Below are 26570 nucleotides of genomic sequence, written 5' to 3'. Positions count from 1 at the left end.
GAAAAACTCATCTGGTTCACTAATGTCCTTCGGGGAAGGAAACCTGTCATCCTCACTTGGTCTGGCCTACATGTGATTCCAGACCCACAGCAATGTGGTTGACTCTTGATTGCCTTCTGAAATGGCCTGGCAAGCTATTCAGTTCAAGGACAACAAAGGATATGCAATAAATGCTGGCTAGCCAGTGACACCCACGTCCCACAGATGAATTTAAAAAAAACAGTAGCTCAAGTAGTTATAAAACTGGGTTAAATAACTGTTTGCTAACCAAAGATTTAAACCTATAGAGCCAAGGCAAATGGAGGAAATAACAGTTCAACGATGATCTCACTGAACAGTCTATCCTTTATTCAAGGACAGGAAGTGCTAGGGAAACTCAGCAGGTCTGGAGACATCTGTGGGGAGAGAAACAAGAGTTAACACTTTGCGTCCAATATAACTTCTTTGGAACTAGTCCGTTTTTGTTGTTCTGGTATTAGAGGTGACGCTGCAGAAAAGAGGATATTGGTCAGGATGTGACTCTACTCAGGAAGTGACGATCATTCTGTTCCCATACTATCACTCAAGAAACGTAACTATCTTAACTTGTCCTTGGATTGATCATCCCAAGAAAGAAATCCATCGGGTGTTAGGATCCAACAGGTTTATTTCCAATTTATGTCCAAAATCGGCATTTCCACATCACAGATATAATTGAGCATAGCTCATTTTTGCCCCTACATAAAAGAAAATGGTTAAGCAGCTCCTTTAATGGGTAAGAACAACATCTAATCCTCTCTGTTGCAGTGTGTGTGATGTGGAAAGCAGTGGTTGAGACTGGGATAACCTGAAAGACCTTCTTGAAATGTTGAGCGAAGTTTAATCACTTTACTAGGTCAGCAAAGCTTAATGTTTTGAGTTTAGATGGCTCTTCATCAGAGCTCTGATGAAGAGAAATCGAGATTTGAAATGTTAGCTTGCAGCCGCTTCATGAATGCTGCCTGACCCGCTGTGATCTCCAGCATTTTTGGTTTTCAGTTCTTGTTGCTTCACGTTGCCTTCAGGTTCCAGCAATTAACTCACGTAGCATCAGTTCAGCTTGGAATTACATTGTGCAGTTACAGCTACTTCAGTGGAAGAGCTATCACAAACTTGGAAAAAATGGTATTAAGAGCATTTATTCTCCTGGTTTTTATTTTTATTCTGCTGAGGTTAGGGCAGATGAGCAAGTGAAACTGCAGAATTAGTCCTCTGGTATGTATTTAGAAACACACAGCAAATCTGGTACAGGTCAACAATAAAATAATTATAACCGTTGAAGGATCTGGAAAAATGAAAGAGGGACAGGGTTTTAAATGAGGCTAAAGGCAAGCAGTAATGGGTGAAATTCATCATGGAGTATCATTAGGCAGTGCTGTGATATGTCAGTGGGGAAAACAGCTCAGTGAGAGCGAAGAACAAAAAAATAAAACAGCCAAGCATCCTGTGTTTTGTGACTTCCAGTTTTGCCATCTGCAAAAATGCATTGCTTTCCTGAACTAATTCTGGTGATTGTGGTTTCCTTGATTGGTGTGAGCATATCCCCTGACTTTTTCACATCTTGTCAGCCTATCGTGCAGGATGGGACAGAGTGAGCAAGTGTGTACCGTATTGCATGTTTGTGAAGATGCGCAAGACAGTATCATATGTTCATGCTGTGAGTAAGCTGGGTAATCATCATGACAGCAGTAGCAAAGGTTGAATATGCAAGTGAAAGACTGAGTAGGTATACTAAAGCATGATTGGAGGAGACAGATGGCCAGCGATTGAGGGAAGCATCGACAATTCTGAAACTGAGTATGGCAGTATAGAGCTATGCAAACAGTAAGAGATTTGTGAATGAGAGCCTTATCTGAGAAATACTGGTCAAGTCATTGAATACTTTGCTCTAAGGGTAATGTTACACGCATTGGTATTGAGAGTCACTTTGCACTACTGCTGTCATGTTATTTTGCAGAACCTATACTGCCTATCACAGGGAATGAAGGTAACTTCCTTACTACCTACCTGACCAACAAACACTTTCATAGCACCATCTGAAATCCTAGATGTGGTGGTGGACAGGCTGGGGGTTCTCCCAGTCCTGGTTTCAAACAGAAGTGAAGGATAGAGGCATGTCCATTAGGAGACCTGGCCTCCCAGTAGATGATCAGTCCATCAATACTGTGAATAACCCCGACAACCGTGAATCTCAGAATGAGACCAGGCCACCAATATCATTGTATAGCTCCAGGATCTCTGATCTGCTCAGTATCTGAAAATAACTGCAATGTCTTCAGGTTTAAAATGAAAAAGATTCAGCTCCTTCATTTCTAATCAGAATTTAATGATCCCTGGTGAAAGGAGATGTCTGTGTAAATGTCAGTCGAGAGCAAGACCAGGTTTAGCTTTAGTTCCCAACATCAGAACAGCCAACACAACAGTTCCTGTTTCTTATCATACCCCAGTCTTTGTTCTGGCGCAGCAATTCAGCTGCAAGGAACCTTTAAGCATTTGTGTATCACAGTATTTACAGGACCTTTAGGCATGAGGCAAAGATGAGCACTAAAATGATAGCTGGCATGGTACAAGACTTAATATACAGACACTGAGGAGTTCATTACTGTCATTGGATTGCTGTGCTTTCTGTGTAACATTCTGCTTTACTGTCTTTAATAAAGGAAACAAACCGCATTTAAAAATATATGTGACAGTCACATCAGCAACAGGAATAAGAGTGACACAGAAAGGCAATTAAAATTGAAAATGAATGTTCTAGAGAGTATACCAGGAGTTCCACAACAGTGTGACTGCCAATCACAGTAATACTATTGTTTCGCTCCTGATCTAATGTGTTTGTAACAGCAGCTAGGATCCGACATTGCATCCCATTTGTGCTGGAAATGCTGAAAGTCAAGTTTTATATTTAGAAAGATGCTGACAAAAACTTTATCAGAATCAGAGGAAAGTGTTAAAGGCGTTGCGCTGCATAATCAAAATAGTATCCCAGTGATCTGTTGGCATGAGAAAAAAGCGCAATGGCACAGACATTTTGTTTGCCCATTGTGTCAACTAAACAAAATTGCAATTATAATTTGACCAGAAGTAATGCAATAGCACAACAAAAAAGATATGAGAGTCTATTCACATTCATCCCACCACAGCTGGACATCTAATTACCTCCAATCTTCGCATTATATGCAATTCCAACCCCACAGAAGTTGTTGTTGGCCTCCATTGCCACTTCACCAGCGCACTTTGTTCCATGGCTTGATGACATGCAAAGAAACAGAAGCACAGAATCCATGTGATTGTCATGTGAGTGTGATAAATGTTATGGCCATCATTGCAGTAGTTAGGAATTTCCCATTTTGATTCAGAAATAAAAGAATTTTTTTTATGTGGTCCCAGTAGTCCTTCGTTTGAAAATAACAGATTGAGCATATTGTATTCAAGGAGACAGTAATAACTTTACATAAAAGAATGGTTAGTCTGATATATTAACATTTAGTTGATATTTATTGAAAAGATACCTGCAATGTTAATTATTGATAATGTTATGTTTAGCTGCAATGTTATGATCTAATTTCTTTATTCACTAGATAAATCAGATTCCCTCAATCTGGATGTTCTGTCTCCTTGACAGCCTTTAAATATACAATTGGAAAAAAAACCCCGTCTAAATCAGGGATAAAAATGTAGATTGTGGACCCTTACTAAGGGAAATGTGAGGCCGATGCTGTTTTGGAGGTGAAAAGAAAGTTGTATCAGCAGTGGTTTGGATGTTGGGAAAGCAGTAGAGTTTTGACTATGCCAAAGTTCTGCACATCAAAGGCTGCGATGACAGCCAGGAGGAAGTCTGGAGCTTTTGTATGTTTTTTTCAGAAGCCAAAACAGACAGCCTTCGCCTTTGCTGACATTTAGTTTGTGGTCCTGTTAAAATTAAGCCAAATGTCACTGATGGTAATATTTGCCAGCTGGAGCAATGTCCAACAAACCAAATATGTGCAAGTCATCAACACTAAAAATACCACTTCAATTAGATGTATCTTTCAGGTAAATAACACAAAAATAATGTTCATAATACGTGGTATTTGAAAATTACATAAATGTTTTAGGATGATAAATAGATGGAGGATAACATTATGAATGCTGAGTCAACTAAGTTATCAGGTTTAGGTTAATGGATTTTTGTTTGGTAAAGGCATCCAACAATAAGATGGTTAAATGGAGCTTAGAAATAGATCAGTTATGATCTAACTGAATGGTGGAACAGGTTTGAGAGACCAAATTGCCAACTCTTAGCCTGGTTTTCTTAGATACACTAGAAACAGGAACAGCACTAGATTAATAAAGGCAAAAGTGAGGACTGCAGATGCTGGAAATCAGAATCTAGATTAGAGGGGTGCTGGAAAAGCACACCGGTCAGGTAGCATCCGAGGAGCAGGAAAATCGACGTTTCGGGCAAAAGCCATTCAACAGCCCTTCCAGCACTACTCTAATCTGGACCCTAGATTAATAAAGTCAGGGCAGACGTAATGTGCATTCCAATTGTCGCAAACATGTTTATTAACAAACTTTTACACTCAGTGCAACAAAATCCTTACTTCACAGCAACTTACTATGAACTGCAACTGATATTTAGCAGGTCTTAAATTGATTTATTTTTTCATGAGATTTGGCTATTGCTGAGAAGACCAGCCTTGAGTGCCTTACCAATGTGAGTCAATTACATTGGGGATACGATGGCCTGATGGTACTTTCGGCAGACTACTAATCTAAAAACTAAGCTAATGTTCTAAGGACCAGTGTTCAAATCCTGCCACAGCAGACCATGAAGCTACTGTCGATTGTCAAAAACCCATCTGGTTCACTAATGTCCTGAAGGGAACAAAATTTGCAATCCAACATGCGACTCCAAACCCACAGCAATGTGGTTGACTCTCAACTGCCCTCTGAAGTGTCGAAATAAACGTCAGCCGCAACAATTGTTACAAAGTCTCAACAACAAAATGAAACTGGACAGACCTCACAGTGACCGAAAATCTGGGGAAGACAACAGCAGAATCAACCCCGTTGACCCTTCGAAGTCCTTCTTAATAACAACTGGGGGCTAGTGCCAAAATTGTGAGAGCTGTCTCACAGACTAGTCAAGCAACAGTCTGACATTGTCTGTAATATATGAATCTGTGAGTATGACTGTGTCCCAGACACCACGATCACCATCCCTGGATATGTCCTGTCCCACAGGCAGGATACACCCAACAGAAGTGGTAGCACAGTGGTATACAGGAGCGAGGAAGTTGCCCTGGATGTCCTCAACATTGACTCTGGGCCCCATGATATCGCATGGCATCAGGTTAAACAGGGGCAAGGAAACCTCCTGCTGATTACTGTTTTGTAATTATCCAGGTACTGTCTTTCCTGGGCTGATGAATTAGTACTCTTGCACATTGAATAGCACTTGGAGGAAGCATTGAGGGTGGCAAGGGCACAAAATGTACTCTGGGTGGGGGATTTCAAGAATGGGTATGGCATCAGCACAATTGATCAAGCTGGTTGGGTCCTAAAAGACATAGCTGCTAGACAGTCCATGACAGTCTCTGTCTCCGCTAAGACTTTCAGTTACTAAGTCCCACCTTCACAATGAGAATAGCCTCTACTGTTTTGTGTGGCACCATGAGTCAGACTTAGAACAAATTTAGCATTTCAAGATTGGGCATCCATGAGGCACTTTGAGCCATCAACAGCAATAGAACTGTACTCCGCACAATCTGCAACTTCATAGCCTGGCATATCCCCTACTCAACCATTACCATCAAGCTAGGGGATCAACTCTGGTTCAATGGAGCATGCAGGAGTGCATGCCAGGAGGAACATCAGACACAACTAAAAATGAGGTGTCAACCTGGTGAAGATGCCAAACAGGACTACTTGCACATCAAACAGCAGACAGACAGAGAGAGCTAAATGATTCCACAACCAACGGATCAGATCTAAGCTTGGCAGTTCTGCCACATCCGGTTGTGAATAGTGGTGGAAAATTAAACAATGCACTGAAGGAGGCGACTCCATAAATATCCTCATCCTCAATGATGGAAGAGTCTAACACAGAGCAAAAAATAAGGCTGAAGCACTTACAGCAAAGTTCAGCCAGAATTGCCAAGTGGATGATCTATCTCGATCTCCTCCAGTGGTCCCCAGCATTACAGATACCAATCTTCAGCTAATTCAATTCACTCCACATGATATAAAGAAACAGTTGGAGACACTAGATACTCCAAAGGCTACGGACCCTGACAATGTTCCAGTAATAGGACTGAAGACTGGTGTTCCATAACTTGTCACACGCCCCCTCACCCCCAAACAAGCTGAACCAGTACAGTTACAACACTGGCATCTACCCAAAATGTGGAAAATTTCCCAGGTATGACCCATCTCCAAAAAGCAGCACATATTCAACCTGGCCAGTTTCCTTCTACTCACTCATGGGATGTGGGTGTTGCTGGTTGGCCAAAATTTATTGCCCATGCCTAGTTGCCTTTGAACTGAATGGCTTGCCAGGCCATTTCAGTAGTCATTCAGGAGTCAACCACATTGCTGTAGGTCTGAAGTCACACGTAAATCAAACCAAGTAAACACAACAGAATTCCTTCCCTAAAGGACTTCAGTGAAACAGATGGATTTTTCTGACAATCGACAATAGTTTCATGGTCATCATCAGACTCTTAATACCAGAATTCCATTGAAATCAAATTCCATGATCTGCTATGGTGGGATTTGAACTCAGAATATTAGCTGTGATTCTGGATTAATGGTCCAGTGATAACAGCACGAGGCCATCACCTCCCATTTACCACTGCATTAGCCTACACGCGCTCATCAGTAAAGTGCAGGAAGCTGTCATCAACAGCACAATCAAACAACACCTACTCAGCAATAATCTGCTCAGGATAGTGTTGTAAATCCAACCATCTTCAGTTGCTTCATTGGTGACCTTTGCTCCATCATTACATCCGAAATGGGAATGTTCACTGAGGATTGCATAATATGCAGCACCATTCACAACTCCTCAGACACTGAAGCAGTCCATGTTCAAATGTAACAAGATCTGGACAATAGACAAGCTTGAGCTCACAAGCATTAATGCCACAGAACTGCCAGGCAATCCTGAACTCAAATAAGAGACAATCACCATCCCTTGACATTCAACGGTGTTACATTAACTGAATCCCCTACTATCAACATCCTTGGAGTTACGATTGACCAGAAACCCAACTGGACTTGCCGCATAAACACAGTGGTTATAACAGCAAGTCAGAAACCAGGAATACTGCGGTGAGTAATTCACCTCCTGACTCCCCAAAACTCCATAGACAAGGCATAAGTCAGGGGTGTGAGAGAATACTTCCCCCTAGCCTGGATGGGTGCAGTTCTAACAACACTCAAAAAGGTTGACACCATTCAGGACAAAGCAGACCACTTGATTGGCATCATATCCACAAGCATCCACTTCCCCCTACACCAATACGCAATAGCAGCAGTATATACTATCTTCAAGTTGCACTGCAGAAATTCACCAAAGATCCTTAGACAGCATCTTCTAAACTCATGATCACTTCCCTCTAGAAGGCCAAGGGCAGCACATACATGGGAACACCATCACCTTCAAGTTTCCTTCCAAGTCACTCACCATCCCGACTTGGAAATATATCACTGTTTCTTCATTGTCACTGGGTCAAAATCTGGAATTCCCTCCCTAAGGGCATTGTGGGTCTACCTACAGCAGGTGGATAACAGCAGTTCAAGAAGGTAGCTCACCAGCACCTTCTCAAGGGTATCTAAGGATGGGCAATAAATGCTGGCCAGTCAGCAATGCCCATATCCCATGAGTGTATTAAAAAAAAATGTGCCCCATACTAGGTAAGGATGACAGATTTCCTTCCCAAAAGTGCATTAATGAACCAGATGAGTTTTGACAATTGACGAAAGTTTCATGGTCACTGTTAATGAGGCTAGCTTTCAAATCCAGACTGTTTTCATGAATTAATTGAAGATAAATTCCACCAGCTGCTATTGTGGAATTTGTACCCATGAATGTCCACAATGCCAGTTCAATGACACTACCACTAAGCCACTCTCTCCCATGTTCCATAATGTTGAAAGAATTATTGTATCTACTTTGATCAATTTCCTACTATCCTTGAAGAAAATACATTTACAATGTTTCACTTCCATTAATAAGTATGCTCAGTCATATGCCATTTTTGAGTTTTGCTTCAGAATAGACTCAGCAGCAATAATTTTACACAAGCAGAGACCTCCAAAACAAAATGGTGAAATGAATATTTTTATTTCAACTTCTTTACAGTTCCACCTCATGCCATTCTATGCTTCCTGTTTCACTCATCTCTTGCCCATACCCATCTTCTTTCTTTCATTACTCTCATATAATGTACATCCAATCCCCATCTCACTCCTTATTGTGCTATCTTTATTACACATTTCACACCTCCCAAAACACCTCCCAGGCCCAACCCTCTTTTCTGCCTAAAGTGCTTCCATTCTACCTGTCCCCAACATCCCACTGCACTCTTTCCCTTGCCATTCATTCGCATAGTACTGTAACCACTTCCCATGTCGTCATCCTAAGTTATATTTTGCCCACCCATACAGTTCTCCTCCCATGTGATCTTCTTTCCATGTTGCTTCCTTTATTCCCATGTTGCTGCCCATTGCCCCTCCAGTGCCATCCTCAACTCCTCCCATTCCATGCTAACACCCCTCCCTGCTACCCCCCACCTGCCATTCACACCACACATATTCCATTCTGCACCTCAGTCTCATCACTGCCATGACCAAAAGCCTAGATTGGAGAAAGGTAGGGTTTGGGTGACAAAAAGCAATGTCAGGATGGGACTGAGAACTGGGAACTAGTAACCGAGAGTGGAAGTGGACAAGGGCAAGAGCCAATAGCAAGGCACCTGCACCAGGCTCTACCCATCAAATCAAACCATTGAACAATCAGAAATGCAGATTGTAAGAAAGAAGAATCATTAATATTATCTCAATGACATAGCTTGCTCCGATGTTTCTTGTGTGCCAGCCTAATTTAGAGCCAGGAGATCCAGGGTCAAGTCTCACCTGCTGCAGATTAGATTAGATTAGATTAGATACTCTACAGTGTGGAAACAGGCCCTTCGGCCCAACAAGTCCACACTGACCCTTCCGAAGAGCAATCCACCCAGACCCATTCCCCTACACCTAACACTACGGGCAGTTTAGCATGGCCAGTTCACCTAGCCTGCACATCTATGGACTGTGGGAGGAAACCTGAGCACTGGAGGAAACCCACGCAGACACGGGGAGAATGTGCAAACTCCACACAGACAGTTGCCTGAGGCGAGATATAAGTAGTAAGATCTCTGAACAGTTTGATTAGAAAATATCGATAAAAACTCTCCTGATCTTTGGCTTCCATTGCTGACTGAACTTGGAACTTTAATGCCGAGAAACAGTTCAAAGAAACTGACCTGAAAACTTCCTTAAAATGGGCTTCGGGATCACCTGGCTCTCATAATTTGGCAAAGAGTCAGAAAACTGACGTTTATCGGCCAAAGACAGTCTGAGCTGAAATTAACATCTTCCCAAAGAGCACTGAAATCAATCAGTCAGACCCTATGGGATGTGTGGAAAGGTCCTCAGCTCTTTTGATTTACATTATTATGAGAATCTTCACATGTTGAATATGAAACTTCTACCACAATTTATCAGCCTGGAAACAATAACCCTCTGCAAACATGGAATATGTAAACAACATCTATTTCAAGGAGCTTTTTTTTCAGATCAAGAAATATGCAATTAAGAAAGCACAGCCGAAGAAAAAAAGTTTGAAAAGGCTTGACAGGATAACTGATTTTTAAAAAAAGCATCAGAGAGCTGAGTACTCTTAAAAATATCTGCAACATTCACTCCAGCTGACTGCATTCTGGAAACCAACTAACCTGCCATGGTCTCAGGGTAAAATCTTACACCTTTGTTGCTTGAGCCATGTGCTAGTGAGGCAAGGAATATGGACAGAGAGGAGTTGAACACGTGGCTACAGGGATGATGCAGGAGGGAGGGTTTTGGATTCCTGGATAATTGGGATTCTTTCTAGGGTCCGTGGGCCCTCCACAAACAGGATGATCTTCACCTGAACCAGAGGGGTATCAATATCCTGGGGGAGAAATTTGCTAATGCTCTTCAGGTGGGTTTAAACTAATTCAGCAGAGGGTTGGGAATCTAAATTGTAGTTCAAGTATTGAGGAGGTTGAGACTAGGGAGGTCTGAAATAAGGTTTCAGGGTCGCAAGAGGGCACCGACAAACACGAAGTTGGTTTGAAGTATGACTATTTCAATGCCAGGAGCATCCAGAACAAGGTGTGAACTTGCAGCATTGATGGGTACCTGGGATTTCGATGTTGTGGCCATTTCAGAGACATGGATACAGCAGGGACAGGAATGGTTGTCGCAGGTTCCAGGATGTAGATATTTCAGTAAGAACAGAGAAGATGGCAAATGAGTTGGGGATGTGGCATTGTTAGTCAAGGACAGTAGTACAGCTGCAGAGAGGACATTTGAAGACTTGTTAGCTGAGGTACTATGGGCTAAGATTAGAAACAGGAAAGGAGAGGTCACCCGGTTGGGAGTTTTCTATAGGCCTCCGCATAGTTCCAGAGATTTAGAGGAAAGGATAGCAAAGATAATTCTGGATAGGAGCGAGAGTAACAAGGTAGTTGTTACGGGGACTTCAACCTTCCAACTATTGACTGGGAATACTTTAGTTCAAGTATTTTGGATGGGTAAATTTACGTCCACTGTGTACAGGAGCGCTTTCTGACACAGTATGTAGACAGGCCAACGAGGGATGAGACCACATTAGATTTGGTACTGGGTAATGAACCCGGCCAGGTGTTAGATTGGAGGTAGGTGAGCACTTTGGTGATAGTGACCACAATTCAGTTATGTTTACTTCAGCAATGGAAAAGGATATATATATATGCATGGGAGGGCATGAGCTACAGCTGGGGGAAAGGCAATTATGATGCGATTAGACAAGTAGTTTGCAGATGACACCAAAATTGGAGGTGTAGTTGACAGCAAAGAGGGTTACCTCAGATTACAACAGGATCTTTACCAGATGGGCCAATGGGCTGAGAAGTGGCAGATGGAATTTAATTGTGAGGTGCTGCATTTTGGAAAGCAAATCTTAGCAGGACTTATACACTTAATGGTAAGGTCCTAGGGAGTGTTGCTGAACAAAGAGACCTTGGAGTGCAGGTTCATAGCTCCTTGAAAGTGGAGTCACAAGTAGATAGGAGGTGGAGGCTGGTACAATTGCAACATTTAAGAGGCATTTGGATGGATATATGAATAGGAAGGGTTTGGAGGGATATGGGCCGGGTGCTGGCAGGTGGGACTAGATTGGGTTGGGATATCTGGTCGGCATGGACGGGTTGGACCGAAGGGTCTGTTTCCATGCTGTACATCTCTATGACTCTATTTAGGATGCATAGAATGGGAAGGAAACTGCAGGGGATGGGCACAATAGAAATGTGGAGCTTATTCAAAGAACAGCTATTGTGTCTCCTTGATAAGTATGTACCTGTAAGACAGGGAGGTAGTTGTCGAGCACAGGAGCCGTGGTTTACAAAGGAAGTTGAATCTCTTGTCAAGAGGAAGAAGGCGGCTTATGTTAGGATAAGATGTGAAGGCTCAGTTATAAGGTAACCAGGACAGACCTAAAGAGAGAGCTAAGATGACTGAGGAGGGGATATGAGAAGTTGTTGGCGGATAGGATTAGGGAAAACCCTAAAGTTTTCTATAGATACATAAGGGATAAAAGAATGACTAGAGTAAGATTAGAGCCAATCAATGACAGTCGTGAGAAGTTGGGCATGCAGTCCAAGGAGATAGGGGAAGTGCTAAATGAATATTTTTTGTCAGTGTTCACTTTGGGAAAAGACAATGTTGTCGAGGAGAATACTGAGAAACAGGTGACGAGATGAGATGGGATTGAGATTCATAAGGAGGAGGTGTTAGAAATTCTGGAAAGTGTGAAAATAGATAAATCCCCTGGGCTGGATGGGATTTATCCTAGGACTCTCTGAGAAGCCAGGTAGGAGAGTGCCAAGCCTTGATCTTTATGTCGTCATTGTCTACAGGAATAGTGCCAGAGGACTGGAAGATAGCAAATGTTGTTCCCTTATTCAATAAGGGGAGTAGAGATAACACTGGTAATTATTGACCAGTGACCCTTACTTCGGTTGTTGGCAAAGTGTTGGAAAAGGTTATAAGAGATAGGATTGGAATAAGTTGATTAGGGATAGTCAACACGGTTTTGCGAAGTGTAGGCTGTGCCTCACAAACCTTATTGAGTTCTTTGAGAAGGTGACCAAACAGGTGGATGAGGGTAAAGTGGTTGATGTGGTGTATATGGAGTTCAGTAAAGTGTTTGATAAGGTCTGATAAGGCTCCCCAAGGTAGGCTCCTGCACAAAATATGGAGGCATGGGATTTAAAGCAATTTAGTGGTTTGGATCAGAAATTTGGCCAGCTGAAAGAAGACAGAGGGTGGTGGTTGATGGGAAATGTTCATTCTGGAGTTCAGTCACTGGTGCTGTACTGCAAGGTTCTGTTTTGGGTCCACTGATGTTTGTCATTTTTATAAACAACCTGGATGAGGGGATAGAAGGATGGGTTGGTAAATTTGCGGATGACACTAAGGTCGGTAGGACTGTGGATAGTGCTGAAGGATACTGTAAGTTACAGAGGGACATAGATAAGCTGCAGAGCTGGGCTGAGGGGTGGCAAATGAAGTTTAATGCAGAAAAGTGTGAGGTGATTCTTTATGGAAGGAGTAACAGGAAAGCAGAGTACTGGGAGAATAGTAAGATTCTTGGTAGTGTAGATGAGCAGAGAGATGCCGGTGTCCATGTACATAGGTCCTTCAAAGTTGCCATCCAGGTTGATAGGGCTGTTAAGAAGGCATATGGTGTTTTAAATTTTATTGGTAGAGGGATCAAGTTTTGGATCCACGAGGTCATGCTGCAGCTGTACAAAACTCTGGTGCGGCCGCACTTGGAGTATTACGTGCAGTTCTGCTCACTGCATTATAAGAAGAATGTGGAAGCTTTGGAAAGGGTTCAGAGGAGACTTACGAGGATGTTGCCTGGTATGGAGGAGACGTCTTACGAGGAAAGGCTGAAAGAGTTGAGGCTGTTTTCATTAGAGAGAAGAAGGTTGAGAGGTGACTTAATTAAGACATATAAGATAATCAGAGGGTTAGATCAGGTGGACGTGAGAGCCTTTTTCCTCAGATGGTGATAGCTAGCACGAGGGGGCATAGTTTTAAATTGAGGAGTGATAGATATAGGACAGATGTAAGAGGTAGTTTCTTTACCCATGGAGTAGTAGGGGCCTGCAACAGTTATAGATTCGCCAACTTTACAGGTCTTTAAATGGTCATTGGATAGGCATATGCATGAGAATGGAATAATGTAGGTTAGATGGGCTTTGGATTGGTTTCACAGGGCAGCGCAACATCAAGGGCCGAAGGGCCCTTGTTCTATGTTCTATGTTCTCCTTCAAAGGATGGACAACGAATGCTAGCCTATTCAATAATACCCAGATATCACAAATGGATTAAAAAATTGACACCCAAAGAAATCGAAAATGTACAATCTTTTCTTTTTCTTTGTACAGGACATACCCTCTTTTTAGACATTTGCTGTTTCTTTAGCTCAGGAAAACCTTCTGATCAATTCTTTGACACTTATAGGAAACATAGTTCATGACATTTCAGTGGAAAGAGACATAGCTTTGTGCTAAAAAGAGCTTTGTTGTGATCAACTGAGCATGCTGGAAGGAGGAGAATCGGTCACCCTTCTCAGTTGGTTGGAAGAAAATGTGTCAAAATATCTTACCCATTGGATCCGTCAACATCTTCAGGTACTGGATCATGCTGATCATCAAAATGGTCATTGAAATCAAAGCTGGCATGAGGATCCTTTGAAAACATAACAGAAAAGTTAATTCATTTCTCAATATAATATGATGGCACTAACATCATTTGAACTAGTGTAATACCTTCACTTGAAGCCTTTTTTTAAAAAAGCTTTGAAGATATTTTAACCCAAGTACCTTGAGCTCAATATTTCACATTTACAAATAATGCAAACTTTCAATAAAGTGGCCACAAAACTACTTTGCTGGATGACTGTGTTTCCAGGTACTGAGAGCATAAAGTATTCTGTCAATTGTTTGTTTTGGAGTTTACTGATTACCACAGTGACAATGCGAATACACAAAATGTATATGCAAAATAGATATTTAATTGATACAATAATATTAGAGAAACCTTTCTTTTCATGAAGATTTACAAATTTACAAAGATTTTCACCCGAATTACAGAGATTTTAATCTCTTGTTTCTAATATATAATAATACAGAACTCTGATGGATTATATTTTCAGTTTGCATGGAGTACGTTTGGTGCTCATCAAATTGATAAATGCCTTATTAGAAAAAAGACACAATATTCACTCCTGAGATCCAATACCAGCAGAGCTCTTTTTGCATGGGAGGAAGTTTTCTAATTTCAGCAACATACATCAGCTATTTAGTGAAGGAACCTCACCAATGTTCATCTCACTGTCCACAACAAGGAAGCCTTAGAAGTCCTAGGAAGGTTTATAGAAAATACACAAAAGACGAGCTAATAAGAGGTTAGCTGCATGTTTGCAGGCTGATTATATTGTGTCTTCTTGAATTCCTTCATTGCTCCAAAATCTGATATTAATTCACAATGTAGATGCAAGTTCCAATCATATCATTTGGCGACACAGCATTAATCTTCTCATATGCACATGCTGACATATTTCCTTTTATACCTTTCTATAAGCTGCAGTAAGACAACTGGAGGAATTTGACCACTCAGCTTATTCCACCCTGATATTCGACAGTCACCTTGAATGCACCAGATCTTAACAACTTTATATTCAGAAGATGAATTGAGTCTCAATTTCACTAGAATATGCTCATTTATGGCCCATAAATAGTTGCAATGATAACCAACATGGTTGAATCTGCATGTGCATTAGGCCACTACAAAACTGTTTAAAGGATTTTTCATTTTACTTCCGGCTTCCCTGTTCATTGCTGACCAGGCTTCTACATTTGTTTGGACTAGTCAGGGCTTGTAATGCTCAATAATTCCCAAAAACTTGAAAGACTTTCATTTCAGAGTCAGAGAGATATTCAGCATGGAAACAGACCTTCGGTCCAACCAGTTCATACCAACCAGATATCCCAACCCAATCTAGTCCCACTTGCCAGCACTCAGCCCATATCACTCTTCATATTTATATACCCATCCAGATGCCTTTTAGATGTTGCAATTGTACTAGCCTCTACCACTTCCTCTGGCAGCTTATTCCATACACATACTACCCTCTGCGTGAAGAAGTTGCCCTTCGGTCTCTTTTATATCTTTCCCCTCTCACCCTAAACCTATGCCCTCTAGTTCTGGACTCCCCGACTCCAGGGAAAAGACTTTGCCTATTTACCCTATCCATGCCCCTCATAATTTTGTAAACCTCTAAAAGGTTACCCCTCAGCCTCCGATGCTCCAGGGAAAACAGCCCCAGCCTGTTCAGTCTCTCCCTATAGCTCAAATCCTTCAACCCTGGCAACATCCTTGAAAATCTTTTCTGAACCCTTTCAAGTTTCACAACATCTTTCCGATAGGAAGGAGACCAGAATTGTACGTAATATTCCAACAGTATCATCTGCGAACTTACTAACTATACCTCTTATGCTCACATTCGAATCATATAAATAACTGATGAAAAGTAGTGGACCGAGCACCGATCCTTGTGGCACTCCACTGGTCACAGGCCTCCAGTCTGAAAAACATCACTCCACCAACACCCTCTGTTTTCTACCTTTGAGGCAGTTCTGTATCTAATTGGTTAGTTCTCCCTGTATTCTGTGAAATCTAACCTTGCTAACCAGTCTTCCATGGGAACCTTGTCGAACGCCTTACTGAAGTCCATATAGATCATATTCACCACTCTGCCCTCAACAATCCTCTTCGTTATTTCTTCAAAAACCTCAATCAAGTTTGTGAGGCATGTTGACTATCCCTAATCTGTCCTTGCCTTTCCAAATACATGTACATCCTCTCCCTCAGGATTCCCTCCAACAACTTGCCCAACACTGATGTCAGGGTCACTGGTCTATAGTCCCCTGGCTTGTGCTTAAACAGTGGCACCACGTTAGCCAACCTCCAGTCTTCCGGCACTTCACCTGTGATTATCGATGATGCAAATATCTCAGTAAGAAGCCCAGCAATCAGTTTCCTAGCTTCCCACAGAGTTCTAGGATACACCTGGTCAGGTCCTGGGGATTTAGCCACTGTTATGCATTTCAGGACATCCAACACTTCCTCCTCTATAATACGGACATTTTTCAAGATGTCACCATCTTATTTCCACGAATTCTATTTCTTCCATGTCCTTCTCCACAGTAAACACTAACTCCTCAGTCAGTATCTCCCCTATCTCCTGTGGCTTCACACAAAGGCTGCAGTGCTGATCTTTGAGGGGCTCTATTCTCTCCCTAGTTACCCTTTTGTCCTTAATAGGTATTTGTAAAAACCCTTTGGATTCTCCTTAACTCTATTTGTCAAAGCTATCTCATGGCCCTTTTTGCCCTCCTGATTTCCCTCTTAGGAATACTCCAACTTCCTTTATACTCTTCCAAGAATTCATTCGATCGATCATGTCTATATTTGACATATGCTTCCTTCTTTTTCTTAACCAAACCCTCAATTTCTTTAGTCTACCAGCTTTTCTTTTCACCCTAACAGGAATATACTGTCTCTGGACTCTCATTATCTCATTTCTGAAGGCTTCTTATTTTCCAGCTGTCCCTTTATCTGCAAACATCTGTCCCCAATCAACTTTTGAAAGTTCTTGCCTAATACCATCAAAATTAGCTTTCCTCCTATTTAGAACTTCAACTGTAGAATCTGGTCTATCCCACTATATTAAAACTAATAGAATTATGGTCGCTGGCCCCAAAGTGCTCCCCCACTGACACCTCAGTCACCTGCCCTGTCTTATTTCCCAAGAGTACGTAAAGTAATGCACCTTCTCTAGTAGATACATCCGCATATTGAATCATAAAATTTTCTGGTACATACTTGACAAATTCCTCTCCACCTAAACCCTTAACACTATGGCAATCCCAGTTTATGTTTGGAAAATTTAAAATCCCGTACCATAACCACCCTATTACTCTTACAGATAACTAAGATCTCCTTACAAATTTGATTCCCAAATTTCCCACTGACTATTAGGGGGTCTATAATGCAATCCCAATAAAGTGATCATCCCTTTCTTATTTTTCAGTTCAACCCAAATAAATTCCCTGGATGTCTTTCCAGGAATATCCTCCCTCAGTACAGCTGTAATGCTATGCCTTATCAAAAACACCACTCCCCCTCCTTTCCTCCCTTTCTATCCTTCCTGTAGCATTTGTATCCTGGAACATTAAGCTGCCAGTCCTGCCCATCCTTGAGTCGTTTCTGTAATTGCTATGATATCACAGTGCCACGCCCGGAGTTCATTTGCCTTCCCTATTAGGCCTCTTCCATTGAAATAAATGCAGTTGAATTTATCAGTCCTATTTTGTACTCTGCTTTGTCCCTGCCTGCCCTGACTGTTTGACTTGCTTCTGTTCTCAATTGTACCAGTCTCAGATTGATCTGTTTCCTCACTACCTCCCTGGGTCCCACTCCCCTACATTACTAATTTAATTCCTCCTGAGGAGCTCTAGCAAATCTCCCTATCAGTATACATGTAGTGGAATCTGGAAGTGGGGCCCTTGTACTTCTCCTTTTGAACACACTTTTCCTCCACAATATCCGAATCCATCCGATAAGGTGCTAAGAAGTTTAACATCAAGCACATTTGCAGATATTGGAGACAATTTCCCGAACATTCTGCAGATACAATATAAACTGGTCAAGGCAGTTGTCAATATCTACAATGAGAGATGTATAGGAGAACCTCAAGCATGAGAGAGCTCAGGAACGAACTGTGTGATCCAGGCCACAAAATGAGAACCTAATGACATTTTATTTGCATTTATGCTTTGCATGCTAAAGAGGACACATGGCCCAATATTCCTTCTCCTCCCAGCTCCACTCTGAATCCATGGGCTGCTTCTGGCCAATGCTTGCTCCTCCTTCTGGTTACCTTTCCCCAGCTGAAGTTTGGTGCAGACCTTGACCAGCAACAAACAAGCCAAATTCTCTTCCTCCCCATGGCCAGTGAGCTGTCCCAATGGCCAGGAAAGGAACCCACAGGTCATTGGTAAGAAACACGTGAGAACTGTGGGCCAACTGCCAGGTTCATGAGACACGCGCAGAAAGTGCATCACCAGATATAATTCCTGTCTTAATGATGGCTTCTCAATCTCTCTTTATCATTATCTTTCTAGTTTTTACTTCATTATCACTCAGTTAGTTTTCCATAATATAGATAAGCAGGCTATTCAGCCCATTCAGTCTGCTCCACCATTCAATGGCTGATTGGATCATCCTCAACTCTACTTTCCTGCCTTATCCCTGTAACCCTTGATTCCCTTGCAAATCAAATATTCGCTTATCTCAGCTATTAATCTACTCAATGATCAAATATTAACAGCCCTTTGCAGTAAAGAATTCCACGGTTTCACAACCCTCTAAGAGAACAAATTTCTCATTATCCTGGTCTTATATTCTGAGTTTATGCCCCTTATTCCTACACTCATCCACAAGGTGAAACAACCTCTCTGTACCTACACTGTCAAGTCTCTAAGATTTTTAAGGTCACCTCTCATTCTTCTAAATTCCAACCAGTACAGGTCAAATCTACTCAACATCTTCTCTTAAAACAGCCCCTCCATTCCTGGTATCGGCCTCGTGAACTTTTCCTAGGCTGCCTACAACGTTAATGTACCTTTCCTTAGATAAGGAGCCCTAAACTGATCCGAGTATTCCAGCTCTGGTCTGACTCATGTCTTGTACAGTTTTAGCAAAACCTCACTAATTTATCCCCCATTCCCTTTGAAATAAAAGACAACATTCTATTTACCTTTCCTATCACTGCTGGACTTGGATGCATTTATGAGTTGGATGAGGAAAGTGCATGTAATTTAGCTATTTTATCAGATAACAAAAACAGTTGGAATGGTAAGTGGTGAGAATGACATAAAGAGTATGCAGAGTGACATAGACAGGTTGAGCAAGTGACTAAAATCTTGGCAGATGGAATATAATGTGGGAAAGCATACCATTAAACTCCAATATACTACTTCAAACACCATGAGCTCTAATCTTATTAAGTAGCTTAATGTGTGGTATCTTATGAAATACCTTGTGAAAATCCAAATACATTACATCAATTGCTTTCCCATGATATTTCCTGCTCATTATCTCTTCAAAGAATTCTAGTAAATTTTTCAGATGTAACTTCCCCTTCATGAAGCCATGCTGACTCTGCTTGATCACATTATGTGTTTCTGAATGCTCTGTTGTCATATCCTTTTTAAATGACTCTGACATTTTTCAAACAACAGATATCAAGCTAACGGGCCAATAGTAACTCATTTGTTTTTGGCTCCATCCTCTTAAATAAAGGCGTTGCATTGGTAACCTCTCTTAATATTACTATCAGTCCATCCGCCACGTCTGTAGCTACTTCCTTTAACATTCAAGGATGCAAGCCATCAACTCCAGAGAATTTATCGGTTTTTAGCCCTATTAGTTTCCCTAGCTCCTTTGAACCTTCTTCTCCAATGCTCAATGATACAAATATATTCACTTCTTTCTACATTCCTATGTTTTTAAATTAAAAATTAATCACAGACTCCTATTAATATAAAACTGGACCTAGCTGTGCATTATTTTGTTTTTAAAATTTACCCTATCTTACAGCAGAGCAGCTGCTGGCCCTGTAGCAACGGTCCAGAGTGCTGCCAGCTCACCTTTGAATACTCAGTAAAACCCCTCCAACCTTGGGTTTCCAGTTACCTCAGCCCCCTCTCCTAGGATCCAAGAGCTATTGTGAGTATTACATCTAAACCAGAGAGGTATACATCAGGATGCTTTATTCACCTAATTTCCTGGCATGTGGATACTAATGAGGCAACAGTTCCAGATTTGGTCAAGCCCTGAGGTTTGTTACCCAGAACCACCAAAAAGAAATTTCACTCCATCATTTCTCAGGTCACCACGGCAACAAATTTCCTGTGTTTTTCCAATCTGCGGCTCTTGAAATTCATGCTTAATCATAACTTGCTGATACCTTTGTGTTTCTCTTCTATCTTTTAGATGTTGGTGATGCCATCTTTAAAAAATCTAGCACCTTATTTTCTCATTGGAAGGGTTTATAAATCTATTATTGGAAATTCTAAAATATGATATGGAAGAGTGAACAGAATACAAGAAGGATCACAATTTGACTATTTTTACTTTAAATAATGGGAAAACCATCGAATGTGCTCGGTGAAAATGAGGACTGCAGATGCTAGAGATGCTGAAGAACGACTCATCTTCCACCTCGGAATCCTTCGACCCCAGAGCATCAATGTGCCAGCCACCTAATGTGTTATTTAGTTTGACTCTCCAGTCGCTTATCTCCTGAGATGTTAAATGGAGATATGATATGTTGGTCCCAGGACTCAGGGCCACAATCGTACTTTGGGTTGTCTTTATCTTCCACAAGCAAAGCTGGTAGCTGTTTGTGCATTGTCCATGCAATTTCAATTGATTCCCTTTCATTGAAGCATGTCAAAGTCATGGATACTACCTATTCAGTCAGTTATGCTCTTTTAGTGCTGCATGTGTCTATGATTCTGTGCATCTTGGTAGTGCATTGCTGTGAGTAATAGAGATAATATTTGCTATTTCCCAACATAACTTAAAGTGCTGTCCAGATAGGTGTTTCTTAATTATTTACAAATGGGAATGTCAATGTTCTTCATGAGTTTTTCCATCTCACAGAAAATGCCACATCACAGTGAATAACAGGTGGGGCACTGTAGGTCAAAACCGGGCACTATGTTGCCATAGAGCAGTGGTCTGTCTCATGATCCTGCAATTATCACATAAAGATCATAGACTTTCAGCTAAATGCCATCATCTGGACAGTGTCAGGGATGTGTAAATTCGCTCCCGCTGAGTGGCTGAGGTCAAGTTGAATACGGGCATTTAAAAGAAAACATCAAGTCTGACATAGCTTGCATATGGAAAAGAAATCAGCACAACACAAATGAAATCATCTTGGGGAATCCAAAAGGAAAACAAGAAACATGGGTCATGTTATTATAAGCCTCTTTTTCCACATTCACTCACAGGATGTGGGTGTCACTGGCTGGGCCAACATTTTTTGCCCACACCTAGTTGCCTTTCAGAAGGTAGTAGTGAGCTGCCTTATTGAACTGCTGCAGTTAATATTACCCACAATGCTGTTAGAATGCGGATTCCAGGATTTTGGCACAGTGACAGTGAAGGAACAGTGATATATTTCTAAGGCAGGATTGTGCAAGTGCATAAGGGTTCAAGCAATACCCTGATATCTGGAGTGACCCTGTTTGCACTTCCCTAACTGGACATGAGAAATATTTTCATCTTCTCGGTATTAGTTCTGTAATCTGTGGCTAAAATTTGATTTTACATTAGTATGTGTTGAAATGAAATAGTCGCTAAATGTTCAAAGCTCATGTAAAACAAACAACGGTGAAAACCTGAGTCATCATAAAAAAGGTCAAATACAATTATGGAGCTCTATTAATGGTTCATTCAGTAAAGACAACATGAAACTAAAACACAGATAGTCTGATGTATAATTCCTGTTCTATCCTTGATTAGTGTAATAGGGTCTCCAGCAGCAGGTGGCAACAGCGAGGGCCTATGTCACTTTATGCCAAAGTGTACTTTGGCCAAAGCAGGGAAACAAATTCACTTCAGCATGAGATCCTGGGTTACTAAGGGACTGTCTGGGACCCTTGCAATGTAGTTAAATGGGAATTTGTATATTCTTGTACTCATGGATGTTTTCATCAAGTTCATGCAGGCCACCCATGAACAAAAGACATCAAACAGAGCTAGGGTGTTAATATGTCATCAGTTTTGGTGTCCCACGTAAGTTTACTGTGATCATAGATGCAACTGTGCGTGGTATATTGGCTCAATGGTTAGCACTGCTGCCTCACAGCATCAGGTTCCCAGGTTTGATTCTAGCCTTGGACAGACTATCTGTGTGGAGTTTGCACATTCTCCCCGTGTCTGCGTGGGTTTGCTCCAGTTTCCTCCCACAATCCAAAGATGTGCAGGTCAGGTGAATTGGCCATGCTAAATTGCCCATAGTGTTAGGTGCATTAATCAGAGGGAAACGGGTCTGGGTGGGTTACTCTTTGGAGGTTCGGTGTGGACTGGTTGGGCCGAAGGCCCTGTTTCCACACGGTAGGGAATCTAATCTAACTTTGAAAGCTTTGTACAGTCTCTGACATTGCCAAGAGCTGCACCACTCCCAAACATCTAGAATCTATTGAGCAGTGTGAAAGACTCGTTTGCACTTTGACTGACAGTCCGAGTACTTGGCCTTCTAAGAGTAAACAGAACTGGCCTGACCACCTTTTAGAGTTGGTTTACGCTTACAATAGCATCCACACTTATTCGCCATACTATAGAGGCAGTGGCATGATCACAAAGTTCAAGGCCTCTACTCACCTGGTAACATATTTACACTCCCTGCATCCTAACCTCACACTTACATACTTATCCTTTCACATGAGCCATCAATGTTGCTGTCTGTGTTGCCAGACCTTTAAATCACAGAACACAGCAAGTGACAGCTGTGAACTACGGGGCATGGTTTGCCTTCTTTCGGCTATTCTGCAGTACAAGGGACTTGTCAGATTTAAAGTACGGCTCTCCATTTTTGAAACATACCTGATCAGAATGTCCTAATCAGAAATGCAGAGTCCTTTCTTCCAGCATGCAAAACCAAAGAAGCTGATTGGTAATCTGAAAATGATTGGCATGCTTCAAAAAGTCCAGCCCACTCTGTTTTTCTAATGTCAGTTTAAATTCCCTTCAGGTTTATACAGACCTGATGCCAGAAGAATAAAAGCATTTCTGCTTCATGATCTTCAGGCTGTCTGTGCATTTAAATCTCATATTATTTTTGACAGGATGTTTGTTTGATTACTGCGAGTAACTTCAGGTTAAGAAGAAAAACATTTTACCATTGTCCCATTCCTGATAACATTCCTCATGAAAAATACCAATTTCTAGTGTTTTCACTAGCTGAGTGTACTTCTAAGGACAAATTGCTCACTAATACTCATTGTCCAGATCGATACACAATCAAAGTTTGTGAGAAGATTCACAGGAGGCTCCCAAGCACTGAGGATGTCACCTAGACAGGGGACGAAACGTCTGCAACACAAATTCCCAGCTCGGCGAGCAGAACCACAACATTGATACACAATAAATGGCCTCATGAGAGAAATATCATGGACCATCCTCTGCAGACCAATACTCTATGTGTATTCAATTTATCAATGGAGGGAGAAATTTGGTAATCTTTCAATAAAAATAAACATATTAATATTCAAAGCTTCCAAACTTTGGCTAGAGAAAAAAGGAGAACAATTACATTAACACCCATTATGAGGTAAGAAACCTACCATACAAGAACATTTTAATGGAATTCTGAAAGAAACTTTTGGAAGAAGCGCCAACAAAAAATAGTCAAAGTTTCCGCAGGTAGCTTCATAACATGGATCTGAAACATCACCTTTTAGAACTGACATTGAAAAATTAGACAAGGTAGGTGTAATTAAAACTGATATACTGACACAAAGGTTAGCAAGACATTCAGCCCAAATTTAGAGAGAAATCGTGTTTTAAAAAAGGTGCAGGAGAAATAAAGGAAAATAAAGGAAATAAAGGAAGAGAATGAAACCTTTGTCGGGCACAATTAAGTTGGAAGCAAAGACTGAACCTGATGTACAAAATTCCAGCGAGAAAAGAATAATGGACAGAGTGTTGCTGTCAGACAGTGTAACCAGGACTGGTAATAGAGTAATAGGAGAAGTTTAAGAATGAAAAGAGATGAAATGAGAAATCCACCAGAGCTTTGGAAAAGAATACTTCAATATATCAGAGCTTGATGCTGACAGGTAAGTGGAAGAGTGTAGCAACATTCCTTTATCTCCGTTGATGGGAAAAAAATATCTAGAAAACATCCTTACTGCACAGCTACTCTGCTGTTCACCCTCAGTTTTATACAATGTGGGAATTCTGTTTCCTAAATCTTTGCCTGAAAATATCATAGACGGAGCTGAATAACAATGTTGCCTTTAAAGAAAAGGAGAAAAAGCTGCCTCATTCAAAAAAATATGGACAGGACAGGGCCTTGACCTGTTGTTCCATCCTACCATTTATTGATTTCTTTCATTTTATAATTATTTGATTAACACACGTTGTTTGTGAAGCCACTCACTGGAAGAATAATGCGCAAGGAGCTATAACTATTTAAGAAAGCTTGTAAGGACAATAAGTAAACAACACCTGTTCGATACAGGATTTCCAGAGTTGAAGGTACAATGAAAGGGCAGGACATATGAACATACGAATATGCAAATTAGGATCAGGAGTAGGCCATTCCTTTACATCCAGAGCTTGGGGAGCTTCCAGCATACCTACATGCTTGACGACTCATATATTCCTACTGCAAATGAGGATTTAGAAGCCTTGCAAAGCTGGAAACTGGGAAGCAAGGGCTAGCTACTTCACACAAGGCTAATGACTCCATTATGCAATTTGTCTGATTGAGAAGAACATAAATACAATGCAGTCCATTCTTCCTCAACGGTCGAGCAGATAATAGGTCTGCTAAGGTGAGGTTCCAACACGTGGATTGGTTTGGGAGGGACTTGCATATGGTAGGCAGGGTGTGTCTCATAATCTGAGCTTGCTGTGCTTTGCACAACAGATAATAAGGGAATCTGATTATTTTTATTCATTCCTGGCATGATATCATCACTGCTGAAAATGTGTTGCTGGAAAAGCGCAGCAGGTCAGGCAGCATCCAGGGAACAGGAGAATCGACGTTTCGGGCATAAGCCCTTCTTCAGCTTCATGATATCATCACTGGCTAGACTAGCATTTATTGGCCACTCTAGTTTCTCAGAGGGCAGTTAAGAGTTAAGCACATTGCAGTGGGTCTGAGTCACATGTAGATCAGACCAGGTAAGAGCAGCGGTTTCCTTCCCTCAACGACATTAGTGAACCAGATGGATTTTTCCGACAGTCGACAATGGATTCATGGTCATCTTAATTCTATGTGTTTTAAAAAATTCCACCACCTGCTGGCTTGGGATTTGAGCCAGGATTCCCAAAACATGACCTGAGTTTCTAGGTTAACAGTTCAGTGGTATTACCACTAGGCCACCACCTCATCATGGATGATAGATGAGTGTGGATGGATATTCCTCCCTGATGGGGATACGGAAGAACTGGGAGGGCTGGACTAGTCTTTTGAGGAGAAGGATGAGGATAGTGAACAAGAGGACAGAGTGTAGCTGCTGTAAACATGACTGACAGCCAGTTGAAGTCGATGTAATTTGGGTGCAAGATCACTGAATGATCTTGCTGCTCAACAAATACTTAAGTTCAATATTCAAATTGTTAAGTTGTATTCAGAGATAAATGTTTGCTTGATTTTAGTCTGTTTTTGAAATATTTGAAGGCTTCCCTGAATGTGATTACCCCACAATGAACAATGTTAAGGTCATGGAGGACAGTAGACATTGGGGAAGGAGTAGTGCTAACTTAAAAAGGCCTGAACGATAGGATGTGGCTAAGGATCGGTGAGTTTTGCAGCCTGGCACTTAAGCAGCCATAAGAGAAATGTGTACTTGCATGTGCATTGTGTCTGCTCTGCCACCGATGTGCCATGCAAATGCTGCGTAACTGTGTTAATATTGTTGGACTACCATTTCAACAGGATGCACAGCCATGTTTCAGAGTAGGTGTGGTGCTAGAGTTGATGGTCCTTTCCTGGATTTCCTGTCAGTGGTGAGTTCTTATAGCTCCATGAAACTTGAAGAAATTGACATAATGCGAAATTATGGTTAGATTCAGACCACAGGAATTAGCTTTCATTGCCTTTTTGTCGCATTAACTGAGCAAGAGCCTCTTCAAGATGGGGCTTGCTAGTCTTACTATCCAATTAAAATTCAGCACTGCAGCCAGTTTCAGTTTGAAAGAAGTCTGCTGGGTTTGGATCATACCTTCAAATGATGGGCCCTTGGTAATGTAGAAATTGGGCTTTTATGATGTACAGAGAAATCTAAATGCAATTCCCATACTTAGCCACTGTCATGCAGACTTGGGGTAGCTCCATGGAAAGCAAAACTGAAAAGGTCATACATAAGTAATCCAGACAACTGCGCCCTCAGGACTTCCCTGAG

General features: G+C 41.4%; 1 protein-coding gene across 1 annotated transcript in view; it reads right to left on the bottom strand.

Moving 5' to 3' along the window:
- The window catches only part of LOC122550661 (PC3-like endoprotease variant B), an 889929-nt gene that overhangs the window by 319081 nt on the left and 544278 nt on the right, over window positions 1-26570 (bottom strand). The window contains exons 8-9 of the mRNA XM_043691743.2: window positions 13964-14046; window positions 3178-3266 (exon numbers count right to left, since the gene is read on the bottom strand). Of these exons, the coding sequence (XP_043547678.1) occupies window positions 3178-3266; window positions 13964-14046 (172 nt within the window). The remainder of the gene's footprint in view (window positions 1-3177; window positions 3267-13963; window positions 14047-26570) is intronic.

The sequence above is a fragment of the Chiloscyllium plagiosum genome, unplaced genomic scaffold (genome assembly GCF_037043375.1).
Source record: "Chiloscyllium plagiosum isolate Xiang-an unplaced genomic scaffold, Cpla_swu_hap1 HiC_scaffold_6, whole genome shotgun sequence".
NCBI classification, from domain to species: Eukaryota; Metazoa; Chordata; class Chondrichthyes; order Orectolobiformes; family Hemiscylliidae; genus Chiloscyllium; species Chiloscyllium plagiosum.
The sequence above is the reverse complement of the archived record's forward strand: the minus strand, read 5'-3'. Positions and strand labels throughout refer to the sequence as shown.